General features: G+C 36.1%; 2 protein-coding genes across 9 annotated transcripts in view; one reads left to right on the top strand and one right to left on the bottom strand.

Moving 5' to 3' along the window:
* Positions 1 to 7,983, bottom strand: part of DECR1 (2,4-dienoyl-CoA reductase 1) — a 67,558-nt gene extending 59,575 nt beyond the window's left edge. The window contains exon 1 of one of the 2 annotated variants that reach the window (XM_070481328.1): positions 7,845 to 7,983. The gene's annotated coding sequence lies outside the window, so the exon portion shown is untranslated. The remainder of the gene's footprint in view (positions 1 to 7,844) is intronic. The other variant, XM_070481326.1, reaches the window with a different exon arrangement.
* NBN (nibrin) overlaps positions 7,883 to 27,258 on the top strand; it is a 45,363-nt gene continuing 25,987 nt past the window's right edge. For all 7 annotated transcript variants that reach the window (XM_070481325.1, XM_070481324.1, XM_070481322.1 and 4 more), the window contains exons 1-8: positions 7,883 to 8,024; positions 9,944 to 10,074; positions 11,235 to 11,383; positions 11,841 to 12,000; positions 14,341 to 14,444; positions 19,365 to 19,482; positions 20,349 to 20,542; positions 26,039 to 26,136. In XM_070481325.1, coding sequence (XP_070337426.1) covers positions 7,988 to 8,024; positions 9,944 to 10,074; positions 11,235 to 11,383; positions 11,841 to 12,000; positions 14,341 to 14,444; positions 19,365 to 19,482; positions 20,349 to 20,542; positions 26,039 to 26,136 — 991 coding nt within the window. In that variant the 5' untranslated portion in view covers positions 7,883 to 7,987. The remainder of the gene's footprint in view (positions 8,025 to 9,943; positions 10,075 to 11,234; positions 11,384 to 11,840; positions 12,001 to 14,340; positions 14,445 to 19,364; positions 19,483 to 20,348; positions 20,543 to 26,038; positions 26,137 to 27,258) is intronic.

The following is a 27,258-nucleotide window of genomic DNA, read 5'->3' as shown; positions in this document are numbered from 1 at the left end:
TGGCAAAAATGAAGAACAAAGAATGAATATTCAGGGCAGCAAGGCAGGAGAAAATAACCTATGAAGGAACGCGCATCAGACTTTCAGCAGATTTCTCTTCAGAAACCTTATAAGCTAGGAGAGATTGGAGTGACATATTCAAAACTTTAAAGTATAAAAATCTTCAGCCAAGAATACTCTATCCAGCAAAACTATCCTTCAGATATGAGGGAGAAATTAAATCTTTTCCAGACAAACAGAAGCTAAGGGACTTTGTAGTCACATGACCTCCACTACAAGAAATCCTCAAGAAGGCTCTCATACCTGAAAAAAGAAAAAACGGAGTAAGGGATCACAAAACAGAGAGTAGAGAGACAAATAGATAGAATCTGATAGCATAGCAAATATTCAACTATAGCATTAGGCTAAAGGGAAGGAAATCACCAAAGCAAGGACAATCTTATCACTCTAACCATGAACTCACAACACAAGTTGGAATAAGAGATGAAAATAATAATTTAGGAGGGGAGGAGGGAAGGGACTGAAACAGGCTAGGCTAAGGAAGTAAGAGACCACCAGAAAATGGACTATGTTATACACAAGATTCTGAATACAAACTTCAGGGTAGCCACTAAGCTAAAAAACAGAACCGAGACACAAAACATAAAAAAGGAAAAATCTAAGAAACCCAGCATAACAAATTGCAGAAGTCAATGGGTAGGCTAAAACACACAGGACGAGAAACAAAGGAAACACAGGAAAACCGGAAAACCAGCAAGAGAATGACAGCATTAAGCTCTCATGCATCAATACTCACCCTCAATGTAAAGGGATTGAACTCTCCAATAAAAAGACACAGAGTGGCAAAATGGATTAAAGAACAAGATCGAACAATTTGTTGCCTCCAGGAAACACACCTCACCTCCAAGGACAAACACAGGCTCAGAGTGAAGGGATGGAAGACAATACTCCAAGCTAACAGCAAACCAAAGAAAGCGGGTGTCGCAATGCTTATATCAGACAAAACAGACTTCAAGATAAGGCAGGTAAAGAGAGACATAGACGGCCAACATATAATGATCAAAGGGGCACTTCATAAAGAAGAAATAACACTTAAAAATATCTATGCACCTAACACAGGAGCACCAAACTTCATAAAGCAACTATTAACAAACCTAAAAGAAGATAGCAAAAATAACACAATAATAGTAGGGGACCTCAACACGCCACTCACATCAATGGACAGATCATCCAGACAGAAAATCAACAAAGAAACAGTGGAGCTAAACGAAAAGCTAAAACAGTTGGACTTAATAGACGTATATAGAACACTTCATCCAAAAACAGCAGAATACACGTTCTTCTCAAGCGCGCATGGAACATTCTCAAGGATAAACCATATGTTGGGAAACAATGCAAGCCTCTACAAATTTAAAAAAATTGAAATAATAATAAGCATCTTCTCCGATCATAATGCTATAAAGCTAGAAATTAATTACAAGAAAAAAGCTGAGAAAGGCACAAGGATGTGGAGACTAAACAATACGCTATTGAACAAGCAATGGATCATTGAAGAAATTAAAGAAGAAATAAAAAAATACCTGGAGACAAATGAAAATGATAACATGCCATACCAACTCATATGGGATGCAGAAAAGCTCTATTAAGAGGAAAATTCATCACAATTCAGGCACATCTTAACAAACAAGAAAAATCCCAAATCAGCAATCATAAACTACACCTAACTGAATTAGAGAAAGAAGAACAAACAAAGACCAAAGTCAGCAGAAGGAGAGAAATAATAAAAATCAGAGCAGAAATAAATGCTATTGAATCAAAAAAAGGCAGTAGAAAGGATCAATGAAACAAAGAGCTGGTTCTTTGAGAAGATAAATAAAATTGACAAACCCCTAGCCAGACTTACAAAGAAAAAAAGAGAGAAAGCTCAAATAAACAAAATCAGAAATGAAAGAGGAGAAATAACAACAGACTCTGCAGAAATACAACGGGTTATAAGAAAACACTACGAAAAACTATATGCCAGCAAAATGGATAACCTGGAGGAAATGGATAAATTCTTGGATTCATACAACCTCCCAAAGCTCACTCAAGAAGAAGCAGACAATCTGAACAGACCAATCACAAGGAAAGAGATTGAAACAGGCATCAAAAGCATCCCAAAGAATAAAACCCCAGGACCAGATGGCTTTCCCGGGGAATTCTGCCAAACTTTCAGAGAGGATTTAATACCTATCCTTTTCAAGCTATTCCAAAAAATTAGGGAGGATGGAACACTTCCTAACACATTCTACAAGGCCAACATCACGCTGATACCAAAAGCTGAGAAGGACAGCACAAAAAAGGAGATCTAAAGGCCAATATCGCTGATGAACGTAGATGCAACAATTCTCAACAAAATTTTGGCAACCCGAATACAGCAATTCATCAAAAGGATCATACATCATGATCAAGTGGGATTCATACCAGGGACACAGGGATGGTTCAACACCCGCAAATCAGTCAATGTGATACACCACATCAACAAACTGAGGAATAAAAACCACATGATCATCTCAATAGATGCAGAGAAAGCATTTGACAAGATCCAACAGCCATTTATGATAAAAACTCTGAACAAAATGGGGATAGAAGGGAACTACCTCAACATAATAAAGGCCATACATGACAAACCCACAGCCAACATCATACTCAATGGGCAAAAACTGAGCGCCATCCCCTGAGAACAGACCAAGACAAGGATGCCCTCTATCACCACTCTTATTTAACATAGTACTGGAGGTCCTGGCCAGAGCAATCAGTCAAGGAAAAGGAATAAAAGGAATCCAAATGGGGGGGAAGAAGTGACACTCTCGCTGTTTGCAGACGACATCATCTTATATATAGAAAACCCCAAAGAATTCATTGGAAAACTTTCAGAAGTAATCAACAACTACAGCAAAGTTGCAGTGTATAAAATCAATTTACATAAATCAGTAGCATTTCTATACTCTAACAACGAACTAACAGAAAAAGAACTCAAGAACACAATACCATTCACAATCGCTACAAAAAGAATAAACTACCTCGGGGTGAATTTAACTAAGGAAGTGAAAGACCTATACAATGAAAATTACAAGGCTTTTCTGAAAGAAACGGATGACTACATAAAGAGATGGAAAGACATTCCATCCACATGGATTGGAAGAATAAACATAGTTAAAATGTCCGTTCTACCTAAAGCAATCTACAGATTCAACACTATTCCAATCAGAATCCCAATGACATTCTTTACAGAAATAGAACAAAGAATCCTAAAATTCATATGGGGCAACAAAGACCCCGAATTGCTAAAGCAATCCTGAGAAAAAAGAACAAAGCTGGAGGCATCAAAATCCCTGACTTCAAAACATACTACAAAGCTACAGTAATCAAAACAGCATGGTACTGGTACAAAAACAGGTGCACAGATCAATGGAACAGAATTGAAAGCCCAGAAATAAAACCACACATCTATGGACAGCTTATCTACAACAAAGGAGATGAGGGCATACAATGGAGAAAAGAAAGTCTTTTCAATAAATGGTGCTGGGAAAACTGGAAAGCCACATGTAAAATAATGAAAATTGACCATTCTTTTTCACCATTCACCAAAATAAACTCAAAATGGATCAAAGACCTAAAGCTGAGACCTGAAACCATAAGGCTTCTAGAATAAAATGTAGGCAGTACACTCTTTGACATCAGTCGTAAAAGGATCTTTTTGGACACCATGTCTTCTCAGACAAGGGAAACAATAGAAAGTATAAACAAATGGGACTTCATCAGACTAAAGAGCTTCTTCAAGGCAAATGAAAACAGGATTGAAACAAACAAACAACCCACTAACTGGGAAAAAATATTTCCAAGTCATACATCCAACAAAGGCTTAATATCTATAATATATAAAGAACTCACACAACTCAACAACAAAAAATTAAACAACCCGATCAAAAAACGGGCAGAAGATATGAACAGACATTTCTCCAAAGAAGATATACAGATGGCCAATAGGCACATCAAAAGATGTTCAACATCGCTGATCATCAGGGAAATGCAAATCTAAACTACACCAAGATATCACCTTACACCCATTAGAATGACAAAAATAACTAAAACAAATAGTAGCAAATGTTGGAGAGGTTGTGGAGAAAAAGGAACCCTCGTGCACTGCTGGTGGGAATGCAAACTGGTGCAGCCACTATGGAAAGCAGTATGGAGAGTCCTCAAAAAATTAAAAATAGAACTACCATATGACCCAGCTATTCCACTACTGGGTATCTATCCAGAGAGCTTGAAGTCAGCAATTCCAAAAGTCTTATGCACCCCAATGTTTATTGCAGCATTATTTACAATAGCCAAGACATGGAAGCAATCTAAGTGCCCATCAACAGATGATTCAACAAAGAAGATGTGGTATATATATACAATGGAATACTACTCAGCCATAAAAAAGAACAAAATCGTCCCATTTGCAACAACATGGATGGACCTTGAGGGAATTATGTTAAGTGAAATAAGCCAGATAGAGAAGGACAATCTCTGTATGACTACACTCATATTAGGAATTTAAACCTGTGGACAAAGAGAACAGATTAGTGGCTACCAGGGGAAAGCGGCCTGGGGGGTGGGCACAAGGGGTGAAGGGTTGCACCTACAACATGACTGACAGACAATAGTGTACAGCTGAAATTTCACAAGATTTTAACCTATCAACTCAATAAAAAATTTTAAAAAAAATTTGCTTTTTCATCACCTTTCTCCTTTTTTAAAGTTCCAAGCCACTACCTCAACATCCTTTTTTGTCTTTAGCTGATGATGGTATATAAGGTGGTGGCTTCAGGCATTTTGGCAAGTTATGCAGTTTTCCTGGGTCTCTCCCATGTATATATGTTATTAAACATTGATTTTCTTCTGTTCATCTGTCTCCTGTCAAATTAATTCTTAGGCCAGCCAGAAAAACCAAGAAAATTTCTTCCTCCCCTTCGCCAATGTCCCCAGGATCATTTATTGAAAAAAAAAAACTTTCCTCCATTGCTCTGTAGTATCTCTTGTGAAAATCAAATTATCTTATATGTGTAGATCTTTTTTAGGCCTCTCAATTTTGACACATTTGCCTAATTTCTATCCTTGCACCAATAGAACACTGACTTAGTAACAATAACTTTATAATACATCTTGACATTGGGTAACTATAAGTACTCCAACTTTGGTCTTCTTCAAAATTTCCTTGGCTATTCTCAGTCTTTGTATTTGCACATAGATTTTAGAATCTGCTTATCAACTTACACTCAAAAAATATTCTTGAGGGGGCCGGCTCCGTGGCTGAGTGGTTAAGTTTGCGCACTCCGCTGTGGCGGCCCAGGGTTCGGATCCTGGGTGCGGACACGGTACCGCTCGTCAGGCCACATTGAGGCAGCGTCCCACATCCCACAACTAGAAGGACCTGCAACTATGATATACAACTATGTATGGGGGGTCAGGGTTGGGAAATAAAGCAGAAAAAAAAAAAAGATTGGCAACAGTTGTTAGCCCAGGTGCCAATCCTTAAAAAAAAAGAGGAAGATTGGCAACAGTTGTTAGCCTACGTGCCAATCTTTAAAAAAAAAAAAAAATATTCTTGAGGGTCCGGCCCTGTGGCCAAGTGGTTATGTTCCTGCACTCTGCTGTGGCGGCCCAGGGTTTCACTGGTTTGGATCCTGGCCACGGACATGGCACCACTCATCAAGCCACGCTGAGGCAGTGTCCCACATAGCACAACTAGAAGGACCCACAACTAAAAATATACAACTATGTACCTGGGGGCTTTTGGGAGAAAAAGGAAAAATAAAATCTTTAAAAAAAACCTTCTTGAAATTGCATTGAACCAATTTTGGGAAAAATGACATCTTAATCCATGAACATGGTATATTATCCCTACATTTATTTAGGACTTATTTTAATATCTGTCAATAATGTTTTATAATCGATAATGTTTTGTATCACATCTTTTGATAGATTTCTTAATAGGTATTTGATGACTTTTGGTGCTATTATAATTATCTTATATACGTCATTTTCTATTTATTTTCTGGAATAAAGGTAATTAAATTTTGTATATAGACATTGTATTTGGTCACCATTTAAGTTGACTTATTAATTTAAATAGTTTGCCGATAAATTCTTTTAGATTTTCAATGTACATAATTGTGTCATTGTGAATAATGACAGTGTTATTTCTTCCTTTTCAATCTATATGCCTTTTCTTTTCCTCCTTCATTGCATTGGTTAAACACCCAATACCATGTTGAAAATAAATTCTAAGAGCAAATATGTCCTTATTTCATTCCTGATATCAAGGGAAACACTCAAAAATCTACCTTAAGTATAATGTAAAGTGCATTTTTTTGTAGCTGCCCTTTATCAGATCAAGGATGTTCCCTCTATTCCTATTTTCCTGAGAATTAATGGATAGATGAACGGATGCTTAATTTTTATTGAATGCTTTTTCTGCAACTACCAAAATGAGCATGATTTTCCTCCATCTTTCCCATTATTCTGGTGAATTGCATTGCTTTTCTTTCCTCAGTAAACACCCACCCTTCCATTTCTGAAATAAGCCCCACTTAGTCATAATTATCCTTTTTATATACCGCCTGATTCAACTTGCTAATTTTGTGTTTAGGATTTTTGCATCTATGTTTATAACAGAGCTTGGTAAACCAGACTTTTAAAGTCACATTTCCTTCTTCTCATTACAGAATGCTTTTGAAAACAACGAATTACATGATCAGAAGTGTGTTCTGGGTGTTTATAGTTTGTAGTATGCAGGATGTAGAATGGGTTACTGCAGGAGGTGGGCGGTGAATGATTAGGAGGTTACTGGAATATTAAGAAAGGAGCTTGGACCAGTTTGGTACAAACGGAAATGAAAAGGAAGGAGAAACCCTCTCAGTATTAAGCTACTAATTAATTAATTGTGAAAGTGCAACATTATAAAACAGACAAGTTAGGGCCGCCCCGTGGCCAAGTGGTTAAGTTCGGGGGCTCCGCTTCCCTGGCCCAGGGTTTCGCTCCAATTTTGGGCCTGGACATGGCACCACTCATCAGGCCACGCTGACGCGGCGTCCAACATGCCACAACTAGGACCCACAGCTTAAAAAAAAAAAAACACAACTACGTACTGGGGGGCTTTGGGGAAAAAAAAAATTAAAAATCTTAAAAAAAAAAGAGACTAGTTAGGAGAAGTTGATTTGAGCTTTGAGTAAAAATAATGAGTTGACTTGGGGTGAAATTCTTGTCTTCATGATAATTATCCCCATCATTAGGATCCATACATATGAATGACTGCAATTTAAGAAACTGCAAAGGCGTGGAATTACATAACTAGTCACTATGTTGACGTCTTTAAGGAGAAAGTTTCCTTACGTTGCTTTGGAGCTAATTTTTAAAATAATTTTCATTCACAATCATAAAAAGTAGATAATCTAGTATCCATTGAACACCTTAAAATGAGATCAGTACGTCATAGCCTTTTTGTTTTGTTTTACCTTCTTCTCTCCAAAGCCCCCCAGTACATAGTTGTATGTATTCAACTAGTAGATCCTTCTAGTTATGTGCTGTTTGGGACTCCGCCTCAACATGGCTTGATGAGCGGTGCTCGGTCTGCGCCCAGGATCCCAAACCGGCGAATCCCGGGCCGCCAAAGTCCACTGAGAAGCCAACCACTCGGGCACCGGGCTTGCCCCTTCGTAGCCATTTAATACACCATATGTTAATGCAGATTGCGCTATTCCGGTCCTAACCACCAGGCGACGACCAAGGTGCCCACGTCGCCTTCCCGTCCATACCTCGGTTTTCTAGGCAGGCGCGGCTTCCGGGAGCGCGCACGTTCTGGAGCCCGCGCCGATCGCAGGCGCTGCGGCCGCGCACGTTGGTCACTTGCTGCCGTTTCAGGGCTGCAGGTTGGCCTGGATCCTGAGGGTCTGGACCCATGTGGAAACTGGTACCCGTCGCGGGCCCCGCCCGAGGTAAGGGCTGAAGGGAGGTGTACGGGGGCTGCTTCCCCGGGAACAGCCGCGGTGGGCAGAGGGTTGGCCGAGCGATGCTTCCGGTCCGTTCTGCTTCCCCTCGCAGCCTTCCGGCGCCGTCTTCGTTCCCTCTCCGGGAGGCTCGGGGAGCGAAGTACGAAAGCCGCGCATTTGATGTGGGGGCCGCGGGGTCCTCCGAGCGGCGCAGAGCTTTCGAACCAGGCGTTGGCCTGGCGGGTGGTGTAGGCGTGAGGCCCCCGGCCCTTCAGTGAAGGCCGCCGCCCCTCCTCTATCTGCCGCCATGTTGTCTGTGGTGGAGACCCACTCCGCCGGCGAGACCGGCCCTGATCCCGGCCTAGATGGCCTGGCGAAGCGAGCCTGAGGCGGGGTACCTATTGTGACCTCTAGTGTTTTATGCTTTTGAGGAAACACCCGGAATAAGTTATCACAGGCTAGACCGCACGATGGCAACAGGTGTTGAGCTCATTGTTTATTTTTGTGAAGAACCACAGAAATGACTTTGGGAAATGGCAACCACGGGAAAGCATAATTTCAGTTATGTTTCAGAGCCTTTTTCCATTTTGTCATCAGCACAACTGAAAAAGTAGATTTTTTTCTTTTCTGCATTTCCAGCAGTGGAAATGGTTATCTCGTGTTACTTGGTTGCCTAGTCTGTGTGAGTCCGTATTTAGTTGATAGACGGATAAGCAGAGGTAGCCTGTGTTTCGGTCTTGCCCTCAGGAAGTTTACATTATAATTGGAAAAAAGGTCTATGTAGAGGCTGAATTGACTGACAGTGTAAGGGAGACGAAGATGGCCAAACGAATGGTAAGGAAAATAAATACTACAATATTATAAATACTAAATAATACCATGAAGACAAAGATCAAGGCGTTACCGTGTATTTGGAGCAATGCAGAAATAGAGCATACACTGTTGGTGGGCCAGCAGGATTCAGTTCCTTTCAAAGAACAGTTGTAGTAGTAGCCTGTGGCTGGCTCTCAGAGTTCCGGTAGGGTGGTAGCAGAAGACTGCCTCTAGTGACAGTGCTACTCTTTTCAGAATCTAATGGAAGTTTTGGGCCCATTCCTCTAGAAAAACAGTAAGTAAACCATACAAAAGTTTTTACTTGAAACAGTTCCCTGTGAGTTAAGAATCTCTGATTAACAAAATATAATCCCAACCTAGTCAAAGCTTACCTGGACTCCTTCCAACTTGTCTAGTTTATCTGCCCTTAATCGCTCTACCACTCCTGTAATGGAATCGTGTGTACCCAAACTAAGCTCTACAAGTCTAGAACATATATGCTTTTACTCCAACGGTTTATGATTTCCAACTTTTTTTAACTAAAAATCCTTTCCCACTGATTTGAAATGCTACCTTTAACATAAAAACAAAATTTCCCAAATATACACTTGAATGTCGTCTGAATTTTTCTTGCATCGATCTATGTTGTTTACTCCTGATCCAATACCATAGTTTTTAGTTACAATAGCTTTATGGCATATTTTACAGTCTAGTAGGGGTAGTTCCTGTAATATTCAAGTTTTTCTTGACCAGTTTTTATTATATTTTTCCTGATGGGTTTTCTAATCCATTTATCAATTTCAAACGTAGTATTGTGATTTTGTTTGGTAATGCTTTGTTTATAAGTTAATTTGGGCGAGCAGTAACACTTTTCAATATTGTTTTCTCTTTAGAAAAATGGTAGAATTTTCCATCTATTTAGATAATCTTTTGCATCCTTCACTGAGGCTTTATTAGAAAACACAAGTTTGATTTACATAAAGTTGATTATTAACATTTAAATAGCAAAATAGAAATATTTAAATATTTGCCATATCTGTATCATATATGCATGTATACATATACACTTATGTGTGTATTTACTAATTTACTTTTTTTTTTAATTCTCTTAGAACCATACAGACTTTTGACTGGTGTTGAGTACATTGTTGGAAGGAAAAACTGTGGCATTCTAATTGAAGATGATCAGTCAATCAGTCGAAATCATGCTGTGTTAACTGCTAACTTTTCTGTAACCAACCTGGTATGTTACTAATTTTATTTCACTAGCTTACTGTAAGGGGGTTGAAATCACAAATGATTACTTTGGTGCATCTGTAAGGGGAATTCCTAGGACTTTTTACTTCATAAAGCTGTTAAGTTTATTTTTAATGTTAACACAATTAAATAGTTAAATTTTGGCTGCGGTTCCAGTGGTATGTATTTATTTTGAAATTTGAAGTTTCTTTTCCAGTATTTTACTGTTTGTTTCAGTGATTTAGAAACTCAGAGGAAGCAGAGCATATTTACATTTATTTACTTAAACATTTATTGAGTGCTTACTGTGTGTGTCAGTCACTGTGGCAAGACTGGGAATAGAGCAGAGAATAAACTGTCACGGCTTCTGCTTTAAAGAGTTTGTGTAGCCCTCTGAACACAGGTATTTCCTGTATAAGGTAGGTTTTCATAATGAGAATTGATTTGTTTTATTAGGGAAAACAGCTGTTGCTTATGCCTCACAGCTTCTTTGAATGACTTTGGGTTTGTTTTGGCCACAACTTTGGGTGATGAAAAAGTAATACAAATATATAGAAATAGCTGTGCTCATGATGGTGCTGGTGGTAATAGGAAAGAAAAGCCATTATTTTAAGCAAAGACTGCAGATCAGCAAATGCTGGATCTCTTGAGTAATATTTAGGCTTTGTGTGTCTTATTCTTTTAGGTACAGAAAAACACTGTTGAAATTCCTTAAAAAAAAAACAAAGCTGTTACTGCAAGTCACACATACTAGCCTTTTCTCATTGGACCAATTTTTACTATGTAATTTTGATAATTAAAAAAAAAAAACCTAAGGAGAAGCTGTTATGTTATACATGAAACAAACTGTACAAAAGCAAGAATTAGCAAATGTGTGAAATTGAGGGGTCAGGAAAATCTCCACTGACTTAAAAAAATAAAGAAAATGTATGTTCTAAGGGGAGTGATCCTGGAGTTAGGAAATTTTCCATTAATTGCTAGTTGAGTGATTGTTCTCTGCAGGCAACCAAAACAATAACTGTATTGCCTGCTGTGTTGGGAGGTTAGCCATCTATCTGTTGCCTATTCAAACAGTTGTCAGCCTTTTCTTTTGAAACTTTGTCTCCTGGGAATTGTATTTGCTGAGTGGTAAAAGCCTTTCAATTATTTACTGATTTTCTTTTTCAGAGTCAAACGGATGAAATCCCTACATTGACAATAAAAGATAATTCTAAGTATGGTACCTTTGTTAATGAGGAAAAAATGCAGAATGGCCTTTCCTTAACTTTGAAGACAAGGGATAGAATTACTTTTGGAGTGTTTGAAAGTAAATTCAGGTAAGAGTTTTTTTTAATTGGCATTAGAAATGGACAGCTTTATTCGCATTAATCATATCCTCAAGGACAAGGATATTTATGGATCTTGAATTGAAAACAGTGTAATTTAGTTTCTTCTTAGCACAGTAGTGAACTTTGTACCACATGTGGTTAGTGCATTTTGTTAATCATAGATAGTGACGAGAGTGAATGAGTTTGAGTTGAGTGGCCCCCGAGAACCTTGAGGTACGTTTGTTTGATTCACCATAGGTGAAAGTGTAATGTTAGCTTTGATCCTTGCTTTTTCTTAATTTCAACTCAAGACCTAGAATGTGAAAATTTCATAAGTTAGAAAGTTTAATAATACATATTAATTAAAATAACAGCATGTGATGCGAACTTAAAGTTTAAAGTTCTGTAAGTTGCCATCTCCATAACTATGATAATATAACTTTGTGTAACTTATTCTCATTTACAGAGTAGAGTATGAGCCTTTGGTTGCATGCTCTTCTTGTTTAGATGTCGCTGGGAAAACTGCTTTAAATCAAGCTGTATTGCAACTTGGAGGACTTACAGTAAATAATTGGACAGAAGAATGCACTCACCTTGTCATGATATCAGTTAAAGTTACCATTAAAGTAGGTTGAATGCCTTGTTATTATGTTAACATAAGTTCTGTGAAGTTAAGTGTACTCACCCTAGTATACACAGACATTTTTAAATTCATTTACTTTAAAACTATCTTGTAGATTTATATATGCCAGCTCCATGCCTTTGTATACCATTTAGTCTAGAATGGCTTTTCAGATAACTGTTTATTATCTGATACAAGCAAAAGCACATAAAATTATATTTTGGATTTTGATATAGCATTTAAGAAAATGATTTATGTTATCCTTTCACCAAGAAGTTTATTACAGTGCATAGTTTGTCTTCAGGCTAAAAGCCAAGTGACTGAGATCAGCTGCCAGTCTTCAAAGTTAGCATCTCTAGTCTCTTCTATCAAGTTGTCTTCCTCCAGATCCCCTCATGATTTCATGCTCTCTTATTTAGTTTTTTTTATTTGCTTTAAAGCCCTAATCACAAAGACTTTTTAAGTTATTGTAGTTTAATATTACTTTAACGTATCTTCACAATAAACAGCTGGTAGATATGTATCTTTAGAAGATGCTGACTATTCATTAAAACAGTAATATGGTTTGGTATGTTTTCAGATTTTGCATCTTCATCAGATTTGGTTATATCCAAAGCTAATTAAAGAATGGCATTGGGAGATGATGTGTCTCCTTTTAAGTGGGTTGACTATAGATATGTGGAGTTGTTTTGGGTTGATATCTATAGTGAAAAGCAGCACATATTTAGATTCCTTTATTAGGTGATACAAAATCCTTTCATATCTAATTTAATTAATTAGAATATTTATATTATAGCTAAAAAGGCGTCATAAAGAAAGGCTTACTGCTCAGATTGAACCTCAAGTTAAGCTTTTATCTTGCAGGGGTTATCTGTGATCAAGGATCTTTTCATCTTTGCAAATTTGTGAAATTGATTTATAAATTCAGCAGTGATTTGCATCCTGAGTACTAATTTATCCTAATGAACCCACAGATACTAGAGTCATAAATCAAAATGTCCATTTATTAGTTTACAGTAGAGATGCACCTTTCCAGAATATTTGTCTGTAGACTCCATCCTGGTCCCCTTAAAGATATCAGGGTCTTTGAGAAATGGAATAGGTAATCTTGCCCTTGCTTGGTGGCTGTGAAATGAGAGCAAAGGCAGTTAGATGGTCTTGAGAGATGTTTTACCGAGTCTGTGACAGACCTGGAAACTAGCCTCCATTCACCAGAGTACACCCTGTCTCAGTGACTAGGATGCTAATGGCCCAGTGTATTAGTGAGTACTGATATAGACCATCACAGGCCTGCAGAGCAGTCCTCCTTTTTCAATATTTCTGACAAATCGTGCCAAAAAAGGAAACCTTGTCATATTATTTTTTTTGGTAAATTTTCCAAAAGTACAGGTTAGTTTTATGTTTTTGAAATCATTGAGTGTTAGAAGTAAAAGGGAACTTAAAGAGCATTCAGTTCAATTTTCATTTTCTGGAAAAGAAACTGAGGTGTAGAGCAGTTAGTTGTATCCTTTGCCCAGCATCACATGCATTGGGGCTTACTCAGTCGGTTGTTGAATTGCACATTACTGCTTCATGCAAGAAGTCAGTTATTTTGTTCACATTCGAGGTTGGTGTCTTTCAGATTCCATTCTTGAGAGACACTCTAAAAAGCTTGCTCATATTTAGGTAGTACCCCGTTATTAGAAGCATACTTAATTTTTTAGTTGGATTATTTCCTAGAATTATGCTGAATCTTTATTTTCATTGCCAGTAGTGGTATTTTCTAATCTTTCTCAAATTTTATGGATATATCTTGTTTGAGGCTTATAGCTTAATTCACTTGCTATTTGAAGTTTCTTACCACTCCCCTTATATACTTATTTTGAGCTTTTACCCAACCCAGTTATTCATTTATTTATTTTCTTGAAGAGACTTTTTCCGTATTTACAGTCTATTTGAAAGGCTGAAAAGATCTTATCTTTCATGTTTATCTCATGTCTTCTCTAGGACAGTTGTTGTAGTTCCTCAATTCTAAGAGAACACTTTTTAACATTTTAATGTTTTTAAAATTGGAATGCACTTTAAAATTGACTTATATTTTATGTTGTATTATCTGTCTCCCCAAAGCAGTTTTTAAATTAATATTGTAATTAGTGGCTTCTTATATTCAGGATTATGTAGGGATTTGTATACTAAAACTAAGCAGTGACTGAATACTGACTTCTATTTTACAGATTGTGGCAACCTTATAAATTTAAAGAGGTGAGAGGAAAGACAGGATATAAGAGCCCCTTTGTAGTCTATAACTTAAAACTTTTCTTTAAAAGAAGCTAGTATGTATGTATTCACATTTTCTTCTTTTTAGACAATATGTGCACTCATTTGTGGACGTCCAATTGTAAAGCCAGAATACTTTACTGAATTTCTTAAAGCAGTTCAGTCCAAGAAACAGCCTCCACAAATTGAAAGGTATGTTGTGTATTTTAAATATAATAAAATATGACGTACAAAATATATGTGATGTATTGTGATGGCACTGATTTTATTTAGGTTACTTCCCTCTTTAATGACTGTTTCAGGATGTAATGCTATAGTTCACTTTTATTAATGACTTTTTTTGTTAGTATGTGAAGAAAAGTCCCCCAAATTCTTTGCTGGTTGTTTCTTATCTTAGTGAAACAAATGTTACATATGTGCCAATCTTTAAAGAAAAAAACTGAAGGACAGTAAATGGCACAGAGGGATAATCAATAGAGCACATGTTCCAGTGCCAAGCATCATGCACACGGGACCCCTGGAATTGTGTGGGGCAGCAACCCTATTCTGGAGCCACGTAGTTCCAGGCCAGAATATTAACAGCACTGTGGCCTTGGGAATGGAGCTTATTTCTTCTGAGTGTCAGTTACCTCCTTTGAAAAATGAGACTAATACCTGTACTGCTGAGTATTTAAGTATATAGCATTATTAGTATTAATATAAGTATTAGTTATTTTAAGTGACAGTATATACAAAGTCTGAGCACATTGCCTGGCATCATAATAGGTGCTTGTTAAAAGAAATGTTGCTAATTGCAGTGTCTGCGAAGATTCATGATAGCTTTATTTATTTTTTTGGATATTCAGCTAAATTTGTGAACCACCAGACTAAAGGATCTATCTACTGTATATATTGTATTAATGTTGTTTGAAGTAGTAAAGTATAGTTGAAGAGGAAGATGTTTGAATTTTTTTTTTCCCAGATTGCAAGTTAAAATGCTGGCAACTATAAAATGGTGGATGTTTTTGGTCAATTTAGCACAAGAGCATGCTTGCTTAAAATATATGTCAGTAGATTATAGTTTATATGGCGTAATGGATTGACTATATATGTATATCATCTTATCTCTGTAGGACAACTTTGAATATTTGAGGAGGTTTAAAAAATCTAAAATATTATGCAGGTTAAGTATTTTGTCACTAATTTTAAAATATTACTAGGTATTCTAAGCTGTTTTGCCCAATACAGGATTTTTAAGGGACTTTTTACACCTGATAATACATATACATACAAGTAACTGAAAATCAGATATTTCTCTTTGTTTTTAATTTTTACTTGGGAAGTTTATTGTATTTTATAATCTGGTTAACAGATAATGTAATGTTTTTGGACTCTCTGGAAAGAGATCCTCAGATTTTAAAATAGATTAATCTTAACCTTTTGAGTCCTAGAGCCCTGTGAGAACATGAAAGCACTGGTCTCTCCTCCAGAAACTTCAATTACGTACAACCAACTTGCGTCATCTTTCAAGAGAATCACATTTGCCCTTGAAACCTATTTATAAACTTCCCTAGGGGAGTTGATAAATTCTATAAATAATGACCCTGTTTACAGGTGATAAACCATTGTTAATTCTAGATTACTTGGGAATGCAGGGGTCTGATAGGTTTTACTACTGATGGTATGGTTTGTGGTCTTGGAGTTTTTAGAATTAGTCATTGATTCCTACTGATTGTTGAGATTCTCAGGTGTGTTTAACCCAGATCTGTTTTTGACTTTAGGTTTGGCATAATTTTTTTCTGTTTCTTCAATTTGTGACTGTATTAACTTAGATAGCTACAATAAAACATCTCTACTATAAGATTGTTCAGTAACTCCTAATTTGGTATTAACCAGGAAAGACAATTACATTAGCCCATGTTTGATGATGGCAGCTGTAACCAAATTTTTAATATTATTTTAAAATATGTAGTTTTTTGCCTTAATAGATTCCTCTACCTATTGGGATCCATTTTGATATGCTTGTTGAAGATTTATTTCACTATGTGCTCAACTACTAAATTGAAAAAGGATTAAATTTAAAATATTAAATAGTAGTAGGATGGGTTACAAAAAGGATATGAAATAAATTGTGGTGGCTGTTTTATTACATAACTACCTCTTCCTTTAGTTCTGTAAAAGCATTATCACTAGTCCTGAATTTAAATTAGGCATACTAGAATGTTTTTACCTAACAAAAAGTTAGTCCTTTTAAGTGCAGTTATGTCTACATGTCTGCACTGTTACCGAGAGATAAGGTAAGACGGAGTTCAAGGTTCATTGCCTGATATGGTTTGTGATATCTCATTTTCCTGTACTGTCACCAAAATACCAATGTGGATGAAGTCATCTTTAGAAGATTCTGTTTAAGAGGAGCATTTAATTTTGATAATCTATACTCTGATAAAGGAAGTTCATTAAACTACTGCGCATGTCTGAATATAAGGAAATGATCACTTAGAAAAGAGAAGGAGTTACTTTTTATTTGAATTTTTACAAAGTGCTCTCTCAATTACTTTATTTTAAACAGCTAGCATTTTTTTTGGAAAACGTTGGGAGAGAGAGTCTTTGCATTCATACAAAACTTGCTGGATATGCCAAGTATGCAGGGCCTGACCGTCCTATACCCAGGCCATTTCTCAGAGTTATGTTTGCCGTGAGAAACTTTGAGGGATGAGGTAATAATCTTCCCCAGACTAGGACAAAGAGCAGGCCTGCTTATAGCTTGTTATAAAACTGGTGGATTCCCAAGTTCAGTGTAACACAACTCTGGATGTACCTTTTCTGTAATCCCCTGGAACTTGGTTGGGGAGGAGACCTGCTTTAAACATACTGGCTTGCTGCTTTTTCTCGGACCCAGGAGTCTTGTGTCATTAGCTAGCATCCATGAAACAGGAACAGGGTAACTTATGTAGCTTGTATTCAGATCTCAGACCCAAAAGACACATTACCCTGAAACAGTCACAGTAAATGAAAGTTTAGGAAGCTTATAGAGTTGACCTTATGTAATCAATTAAAATTCAAGGCAAAGAAATTTAGCACATAGTAGAAATTTTTTCCTGAAGATATAACGTCACATTTGCAAGTTGTGGGTATCAATATAATTCAAGCCTTTTAGAGATCACCAAAACAATGCAGTATCGTGAGTACTAGAAATCATGAACATTATGCCTACAGGACTAATGAAATAAACAGCTGTCCAGATGTTGGGCAAATAAATATTGTGTCTCTGAATACAGTTTTCAGGGCCAGAATTATACATGAATTCAGAAAAATTCTGTATTTGGAGAATCTTGGGACAGAAGTAAAGGTTAGATGAAATTTATTGAAGATCATGTAAAGACTTTAAAAGCTGTAAAATATATAGGAAAAAGTGATTATTTCTATATTAATATTTTATAGATTTTGTGAGTAATATATACCAGTTATAGCATAATAAAACATAAGTATTTTATTTGTAGCTCTTGAAGTTTCTATGTAAGTGTGCCAGAAGATGTTTTAATTTTTTCATTACAGAAATTGGAGATCACTTTATATTTGTGGTAGCCTTGTATTCAGACAGTGTCCTTCTAATGTAGGTCGTTGCTGAGTTAATTTACTGTTTTCCAATTTTCTTACTAGCTGTCAAATCACTAGAGCCTCAGAAATGCTTTGAAACTTCTAGAATGTAATGCTTCAGAAATAATTGATTTTTAATTGTATTTTCTTCACATTTGTCACTAGTCTCGTCTTTCTTGTTCTCATGCTTACATTGTTAATAAGAAAAAGGCTTGTCTAGGTATATGAAGTTCCAGAACATAGTTTATTATTTATCACTGTATTATCAATCATCTATTATATCATATATATGTAAATGTATCTATACACAGCTCTAACATTTGGTTAGATTCTTGTTAATATAGTAATGTTTTTTTTTTTTCAGGATCAGTCTTACTGAGTATTGGGGCTCAAAGAAAACCAAACTACATTTTTCCAACCCCAGAATTTTAATATTCAAAATCTATATTGAGGGAATTGAGAGATGTTTCTACTTTTTGTCTAATTTTAATTCATTAGGTGAAATTTTTATTTGTATTTTATACTATCAGTCTATTTACTATCAAATATTTATTGAATGCCTACCATGAACCAGGCAAGATAGACTTGAGGATATAATGATGAGCTGAAAAGCATTACATTTTCTGCCTTCATGGCACTTAGTGGAGGAATCAAACATTAAAGGATCACACAAGTGAAAGCTGGAACTCTTGTAGTGCCATTAAGGAGAGCTAAGGGAATTCTTTAGGAACCTGGCTCAGGATATAACAAATGTTCAGTCTTCATTGAACTAAACTACAATTAACTGCTCTCTGGACACAGTAAACTATCATCTGTGGCAAAATTGAGAATGATCATGCGAATAACACAGAGCTGTAGATAATTTAAAAATCATATTTTAGTGTCAGTAGAAAGCAGTAAGAATCTTATATCTACTCAGTCTTATGTATGTGTTAAACATTTACATACCACTTTTGTCTGAGACTGGGTCTGTAATCTAGTGTTGTTACATTGCTATGTAGACTAATTTGTAAACTAGCCATTTGTATGTAAGTGGAGTGTTAGTTGCCTTTTACACTAAAAGAAGTGTAAGATATGGGAGAATTTTTGTTAAAAGGGAGAAAGGATGAAGTGTGTTTGAAGAGAGATTAAAAATTTATCCTGGGGCCAGCCCAGTGGCGCAGCAGTTAAGTGTACACGTTCCACTTCAGCGGCCCAGGGTTTGCCAGTTCCCAGGTATGGACATGGCACTGCTTGGCAAGCCATGCTGTGGTAGGCGTCCCACATAGAAAGTAGAGTAAGAGGCACTCAGATGTTAGCTCAGGGCCAGTCCTCCTCAGCAAAAAGAGGAGAATTGGCAGCACGTTAGCTCAGGGCTAATCTTCCTCAAAAGCAAAACAAAACAAAACAAAAAAACAAAAACAAAAGAAGTTTTGACATAGTTTAATGGTATTATGGAAATTAAGCCTCTTTAGTGTCTAGATAGCTGGTCCATTTAGAAATCTAGTAGTATACATACAGAGTAATATATAATTGGAATATACTTTTTTTTTACAGTTTTTACCCACCTATTGATGAACCAGCTATTGGAAGTAAAAATATTGATCTGTCAGGACGACAGGAAAGAAAACAAATCTTCAAAGGGAAAACATTTGTATTTCTAAATGCCAAGCAGGTAATGTTATAAGCTAAATTTTCCTAAAGTAAACATTATAAGCTAGGATAAATTATTACTGTTATCAATAGTTGTTAATGCAGTTTCTTTCAGGATTTTGTGGAGAAGTGTGAAGTGGAATAAAAAACTGCCCAGGCATCAGAACCTGCCCAGTGTTCAAGTATATGATTGTGTTATTTCTAATGTCTGTTAATTGGCCTATTACTTAAGTATATATAAATGTGTAGGTGGGTGGGGGGGAGACAGAAAACTTTTAAGTCCTTACTTGTTCTGATAGTAAACAACTGTTGATTGTCTTCTGTGTGCTGAAATGAGAATTCCAGAAGTTTATGTTGTAGTTGGAAAAATCATGCAAGTAAGCCCAAAGTTAGAATACTGTGTGATGAGGAGCTGCAGACAATGTAATGATTCCAGGGCTGCAGAAATACCTGGTAAACTAGGCATTTTCTCAGAGTAGAGGCTCAGGTTGTCCTCTCAAGAAGTAGAACCAATTCTACTTTTATGTTGCTTCCCAGATCAGATTCTTAGAATTTAAAAAAATGTACTCAAGAAACTAATTGTGGGGGCCGGCCTGGTGGTGCAGCAGTTAAGTTCGCACATTCTAATTTGGTGGGCCACGTTCGGATTTGGTGGCTGGTTCGGATCCTGGGTGCAGACCTACACACTGCTTGTCAAGCCACGCTGTGGCAGGCATCCCACATAAAATAGAGGAAGATGGGCACAGAGGTTAGCTCAGGGCCAGTCTTCCTCAGCAAAAAAGAGGAGGATTGGCAGTGGATGTTAGCTCAGGGCTGATCTTCCTCAAAAAAAAAAAGAAAAGAAAAAATTAATTGTGGCTATTTTATTTCTTTTTCTTTCCATTTTAGCATAAAAAATTAAGTTCAGCAGTTGTTTTTGGAGGAGGAGTTGCTAGGTTGATAACAGAAAAAAATGAAGAAGAAGATAGTTTCTTTTCAGCTCCTGGAACTTGTGTTGTTGATGTAGGAATAACAGATTCACCGAACTTAATTCCTGACTCTCAGAAAAAATGGATTCATTCAATTATGGATATGCTCCAAAGGTATAGAATTATTCTTTGTTAGTAAAAAAATAAGCAAGTAGGTGATTTTATATCTAAGTTGTTGCACTCCACATAGCAATGTAAAAGTATATATAAGAATTATAAAGATTTTATAATGTCTGGTACTTGAAAATTTATTATGACTTAGTATGTTAGAAATAGAATATCTTTATTCATGACAATTTTACCTCAATATTTATTTTTTGCTGCTTTTTTGTTACTTTAATAGAATTTGTAGAATTTACCTCTAAATTAATAAAGTAGTATTTGTTTTTCTGTAGAACATGTAACGGTTGAGAAAGTTAAAACTCAAATGTAAAATTTTTTTCTGAAACTGCCTAGAGCTGAAATGTATTTGTCTTTTGATGATTATTAGCCATTAAAAATGCATATAAAATTTTTTATCTATCTTATATAGGCCATTATGGGAAAGTGGGAAAAAATATCAGCTATCTCAGAATAGTATTTGTAGTGGAGAGGGAGAGTGTGAGAGTGCTAAATCAAGGGATTTTTTTCCCAGACTCTTTGTTGGTGTTAATAGTCTTAGCAATGTTGAAACCAAAATGTATTGTAAAAATATCAAGCTTGGCAGTCATTTGACTAAATTTCTTTCAGCTAACAAAAAGTGAGGGCCTAGGGCATTTATATGCCGAAAAAGTCCATAGCTAGCTCCCCACAATATTCATTTTTCCTGTCCCAGGAGTTCTGACCAGGGAGATTTTTTTTTCCTTTTCTTTTTTCCTTTTTTGCTGAAGTAAAAAGTAAAATTTCAGTCATCTGTCCCATGTATCTTTTACTTAAATGGAGATGTATTAGCTGCTATGAAAAGAAAATCCCTGTGTAACAAAAACCATTTTACTACTACAGCCAAAATTTACTGTGGTTCTAGTATGTTTTAGGCACTGGGAGTATAATGGTAAACAAGATAGCCATGGTCCCTGCTACTATTGGAGCTTACTTCTAGAGGGAAAGACAGATAAAGAAAGGTAAACAGATAATTACAAATGTGTATAAAGGAAGCAGAATAACAGGGTAGACGGGAGAAGTTTATTCTAAATAGAAAAGGCCTCTTCGAGGCAACATTTTACCTAAGGCTAGTTTTTCAGAGAGCCAGGCAGAACAGCAGCAATAATAGCTACACTTATGTAATACCATATAGTAGGTCCTGTTCTGAGAGTTTTACGTATGTAAAGACATTTAATCCTCACACAACCCTATGTATTATTTACTGTTAAGATCCCCATTGTGCAGATAGGGCACAAGGGGGTTTCAGTAGAACACAGGGAGTGAGCATGGGAGCCAGGATGTGAACCCAGGGAGTGTAGTTCCAGAGTCTGTGCTCTTCACCATTACGTCTCACTGCCTTTCATATACAGAGATCCCAAGGTAAGAAAATAGCTAGAGTGGGAGATTGCTCAGAGGCTGGTGCCTTGATCATGAGGGGACATTTGGGTCTGTGGTCTTTGGCCCCTGTTACAGTTTGGTTTTGGAGGGAGGAAAATTTTTCGGTTTGGGAAAGACTGTCACTTAAAATAACAACTGTCCACTTAGTCCAAGCCCTTGATGGCCATTGAAGGTGCAGTTTATATCAAGCAAGTGGCCAGTAAAACCAGCTATTGATTGAATTTCAGACAACAGGGCAACACTGGGATTGGTGCTGTATTGATTAGATGTCAGAAGTGGGTATAGGATGTCAGTGGTTAAGATTAAATATCTTCTGAAGAAGGATAGAAGTCAGTACATCCCTGAACTATAGTAAATAGCACACATTCATTTTGTTCACTAATTATGTAATTAGTTCTTTTTAATTTTGTAATGTGTCTGAGAATCTGCCCCCCCAAAATACAAGCTAGATCCTTAAAAACAACCTACCTTACTGTATTGTATCCCCTAGCCCAGTTTCCCCCTACATGGGATAACTATCATCCTGATTCCTGTGCTTATCATTTACTTGCTTTCTTTTATATATAGTTTTATTGCTTGTTTATGTATTCCTAAAATGCGTGTGTGTGTTTGTGTGTGTGCGTGTGTACTTTTTAGTTGATTTAACTTTATATTATGGTCATCATGCTACATGTAATCTTTGGAGATTTTTCTCAATGTTATATTGCCAATATGAATTCATCTGTTTTGTTGCATGTTGCTGTAATTTGTTTGTTTTGATGGTTTCATTGTGTGAATATACGACACTTTGTTCGTTCACTCCCCATTGAAAAAAAATCTTGTTTCCAGATTTTTATTATTGTAAACACTGCTAGCAAGATTATTTTTGTATGTTTCCTGTTGGTACTTGTGCAGGATTTTATTTAGGGTATATTACCAGAGTTAGACCTGCTGGATCATAGGTTATGTGAATGCTCAACTTTAGGAGGTGTAGTATCAAACTGTTTTCCATTTTATACTCCCACCCACATTAATATGAGAGATCAAGTTAGATGCACATCATTTTCAGCACTTTATCATTTTTGCCAAATGAATGGATATATAATCATATCTTGTCATTTTGATTTGTATTTCCTTGATCACCAGTGATGCTTAACATTTCTTCAAACATTTGTTGAACATTTTTCCTCTTTTGTAAAATAGCTGTTCATGTCTCCTGCTCAATTTTCTATTGGGATAATTGTATTCTTTTTTTTTGATACAGATTTCTACAGTTTTATGTGTTATCCTCGTGTGTGTTTATATTTAGTTCTATACAGTTTTATCACATGTGTAGGTTCATGTATTCACCACTGTGGTCAAGATACAGAGCAGTTCCATCACCACAAGGATCTCTCATGTTGTAATTTTATAACCACACCCACCTCCCACTCCCTGTCCCTGGCAACCGCTAATTTGTTCTCCATTTCTAAAAATTTTATCATTTAAAAAAAATGTTATATAAATGAAATCATAAGCATATAACCTTTTAGGATTGTCTTTTTCACTCAGTATGCTGCCTTGGAGATTCGTCTAAGTTGTGTGTATCAATAGTTCATCTTTTTTTATTGCTGAGTAGTATTCCATAGTATGACTGTACTACAGTTTGTTGAGTCATTTGCCTATTGAAGGACGTCTGCGTTTTTCCAGTTTTTGTTACAGATAAAGCTACTGTGAACATTCATGTACAGGTTTCTATGTGAACATAAGTTTTTATTTCTCTGGGATAAATGCCCAAGAGTACAGTTCCTGGATTCTATGGTAATTGCATATTTGTGTGTTCTTCTTTTTGATTTGTTAAGTATTCTTTTTATATCCTTGATGTTAATCCTTTTGTCAGTTATATGTATTGCGGAATCTGTTACCACTTTGTAACTTTTTACTGTGTTGAATGAAAACACTTAATTTTAGTAGACTAAAAATTAAGTCTTTTATTTCAGTCAGTGCTTTTGTATTTTGTTTAAGAAATCTTTTTCTGTTCCCAAATCAAAAAGATATTCACCTGTATTTTTTACTAACTTTTTACTAGTATTTAATGTTTGTTTTTGAAATTTGTTTTTAGTCTATCTAGAATTGATTCTGTTTTATACCAGAGTTCCATACATGCATAAGAATGTTTTTGGCTTTATTCTGTTACATTGATCAATATGTCTATCCTTGTACCAACACCAGATTTACCACTTTGTCTTCCTTCATTACTATAACTTTAAGTCCTTATATCTAATAGGACAAATCTCTTTCTGCTCTTCTTCAGACGCATCCTGGCTATTGTTGGCTCTTTATTTTTCCATATACATTTTAGAATCATCTTTTCACAAACCTTGTTGGGATTTTGATTAGGAATTCCATTGACTCTACAAATCAATTTGGAGAGAATTAACAGTATTTATAATTTCTCTGTAGAGATCTTGAATACCTTTTATTAGATGTATTCCTAGGTTACTACATATTCTCTGGTAGATATTGTATCTCTGATAGGTATAATATAAACATATGATATTGTCTCTTTAATTGTATTTTCTAGTGGTTTACTATTGATAATATACAAATTTAGCTGACATTTAAATATTAATCTTATATCCTGCCACTTTCCTAGACTTACCTTTTATTTCTAATTTATCTGTAGTCTTTTTTTGTATAAATCATATCATCTGTAAATAATGTTTCTATCCTCCTTTTTTTAAGGAAGATTAGCCCTGAGCTAACTACTGCCAATCCTCCCCTTTTTGCTGAGGAAGACTGGCCCTGAGCTAACATCCGTGCCCATCTTCCTCTACTTTATATGTGGGACGCCTACCACAGCATGGCTTTTGCCAAGCAGTGCCATGTCCGCACCCAGGATCCGAACTGGCGAACCCCGGGCCGCCCAGAAGCGGAACGTGCGCACTTAACTACTGTGCCACCGGGTCGGCCCCCTCTATCCTCCTTTTTAATCCTATGCCTTTGATACCCCTCTCTTTCTTTTTCTGTCTCTTTTTCTTTGTTTTGTACCAGCTGGGAGCTCTAGAGCAGTGTGGAATGGAAGTGGTGTTAGTAGCCACATTCATCTCATTATTGACTTTAGAAGGAATGCTCCCAATGTTTCCCCATTTAAGATGATGTAATGTCTGTATAACATTATTAAATATGTATTTAAAATGTTTTTATTTTATATAGCTAATCTTTATAATTAATTTTCATAGTATAATTACAATTTCAAGAACAGTAGGGTAATACAATATCAATTTTGAGTTGCGTGAATTTTAAGTAGGTATATGTGATCACTTGGTTGTAATATTTCAAGTCTTTTCTTAGCATAATATTATTATAATTGCACATAGTTGAGCTTTATTTAAGTTAACCCAATGCATACAGAAAACAAATGTTAAGCATTTGAAACACCTTTTAGACTACTGCAACCAGTTAAGATACCTTTATAATAAATGTTAAGTTTTCTAGCTCTTAAAATTTGAGGTGTAGTTTCTATACTGTGTTATTATTAAATTGTATTAATTATCTTTGTTTTATAAGTCATTAGTCACATTATAAAATGACATAAGTTCACCATAAGATTCCTTTAATAAAATTCCTTAATACATGTAAATTTGGTAAAATCATTTGATTTACTAAACTTAAAATTATAGCACATGTATAGATGTAGCTTATATACGGTTCTTCGTACTTTTTTCTCACCTTCTCCTTCTCCCCTCTTCTTCTTTCTCTTAAGTTTTATCTTAGGATTCCAGTAATCATAGATTTGCTTATAAAAATCTGTTTTATTGTTTCATTTGGGTATTAGTGTTTTCTTCTTATTCTGAAAATTATAGACTTTTAATACTGGAAGGGTCTGTATCCTTTTCTCTAGACCTTTATTTTACAAATGAAATCACTGAGTTACTAGAAGGTGGTGAACTTGCTCAATGTAATGTTGCTCCAGTGAGTAAGCTAGTACTCTGTTTTTGAAATTCTCTCCATACCATAAAATGGCAGTATCTCTTTAGAGGAAAAAAAAAGGATATATTCATTTTGACATCATCTTAATAAAAGTTGTTAGTTTTAATACATTATCATACTTAAACTATTTTATTCTAATAGGCAGGGTCTCAGACCTATTCCTGAAGCAGAGCTTGGATTGGCAGTTATTTTCATGACTACAGAGAATTACTGTGATCCTCAGGGCCAGCCCAGTACAGGTAATTAAAGCATTATTTTATTGATTCTTTAGCAGCTTTATTTGTTATGTAAATTGATGATAGGCTGTATGCACATTGCTCGATACTTGCCAGGGGTAACCATTTTCACCATATTTTAAAACTCATCTATTTGTCCATTCATTCATTCATTCATTTATTTGATAAATATTTGTGGCTGCCTTGTACTAGGCACTGTTCTAAGTGCTGAAGGTACAGTGAGACAAAGTACACAAGATACCTATTATTCTAAAGGTCAGGATTCAGACAGTTAACAACCAAACACACACATCTTATAAGTTCTCTTAGGGCCAAGTACTAAGAGAAAGCTAAAACAGGGTGATGCAATAGTGACTGGGAGCAGGCTATTTTAGATTGGTGCTCAGAGAAGGTCTCACTGAGGATGTAATATTTGACCCCATGCATGCTGAATGACAAGAAAAGGCAGCCATGGGAGGATCTGGGTAGCAGAATTCCAAGTGGAAGGAACAGGTCACAATGGCATCTGCCTGGAGCATGGATTCCAGGGTTCCAAAATGGAAGTGAGCTTTCTATGAGTAGAATGCTATTGTGGATGTCCAGGTGAGAGAGAGCCTGGTGTCTTAGACCAGAGTGGTAATAGTGGATGGAGATGCAGAAAAATAAACAGATTCAGGATGTATTTTGGAACTGGACCCAGCAGAACTTGTCTGTGGAAGAATTAGAAACAACTTCTAGTTTTTTGGCATGAGTAACTGGTTGGGTGATGATGCCATTTACTGAGATGAAGAATGCATATTATAGTCATCTCAGTGTTGACTATCACAAAAGCCATTGTACTCAGAGGCAGCAACTATTATCCCCTTGTTATTTTCCCCTACTTTTCTTGAAAGTAAGCTGATGTTGCCATCGTGAAGATGGTTCATTTATTCTTTTTTACCTTAGATATTTTTACATTTGTTCTCTCTAGTAACTTTTCTCTTCTTTGCCTGGCTATCAGAGTATCCATTCTATACTTTGTATACATTTATTTGCCTCCTGGCTTCTATCTATAGTTAGTTGTCAGCAGTTATTGGACTTTGGCTAAAAGTTAGGACAGCACTACGTCGTATACACTCCAGCAGGTATCATTCACATTATGGCCTA

This window comes from Equus asinus, chromosome 12 (genome assembly GCF_041296235.1).
Source record: "Equus asinus isolate D_3611 breed Donkey chromosome 12, EquAss-T2T_v2, whole genome shotgun sequence".
In the NCBI taxonomy this organism is placed as follows: domain Eukaryota; kingdom Metazoa; phylum Chordata; class Mammalia; order Perissodactyla; family Equidae; genus Equus; species Equus asinus.
This window is presented reverse-complemented; position numbering and strand designations above follow the sequence as displayed.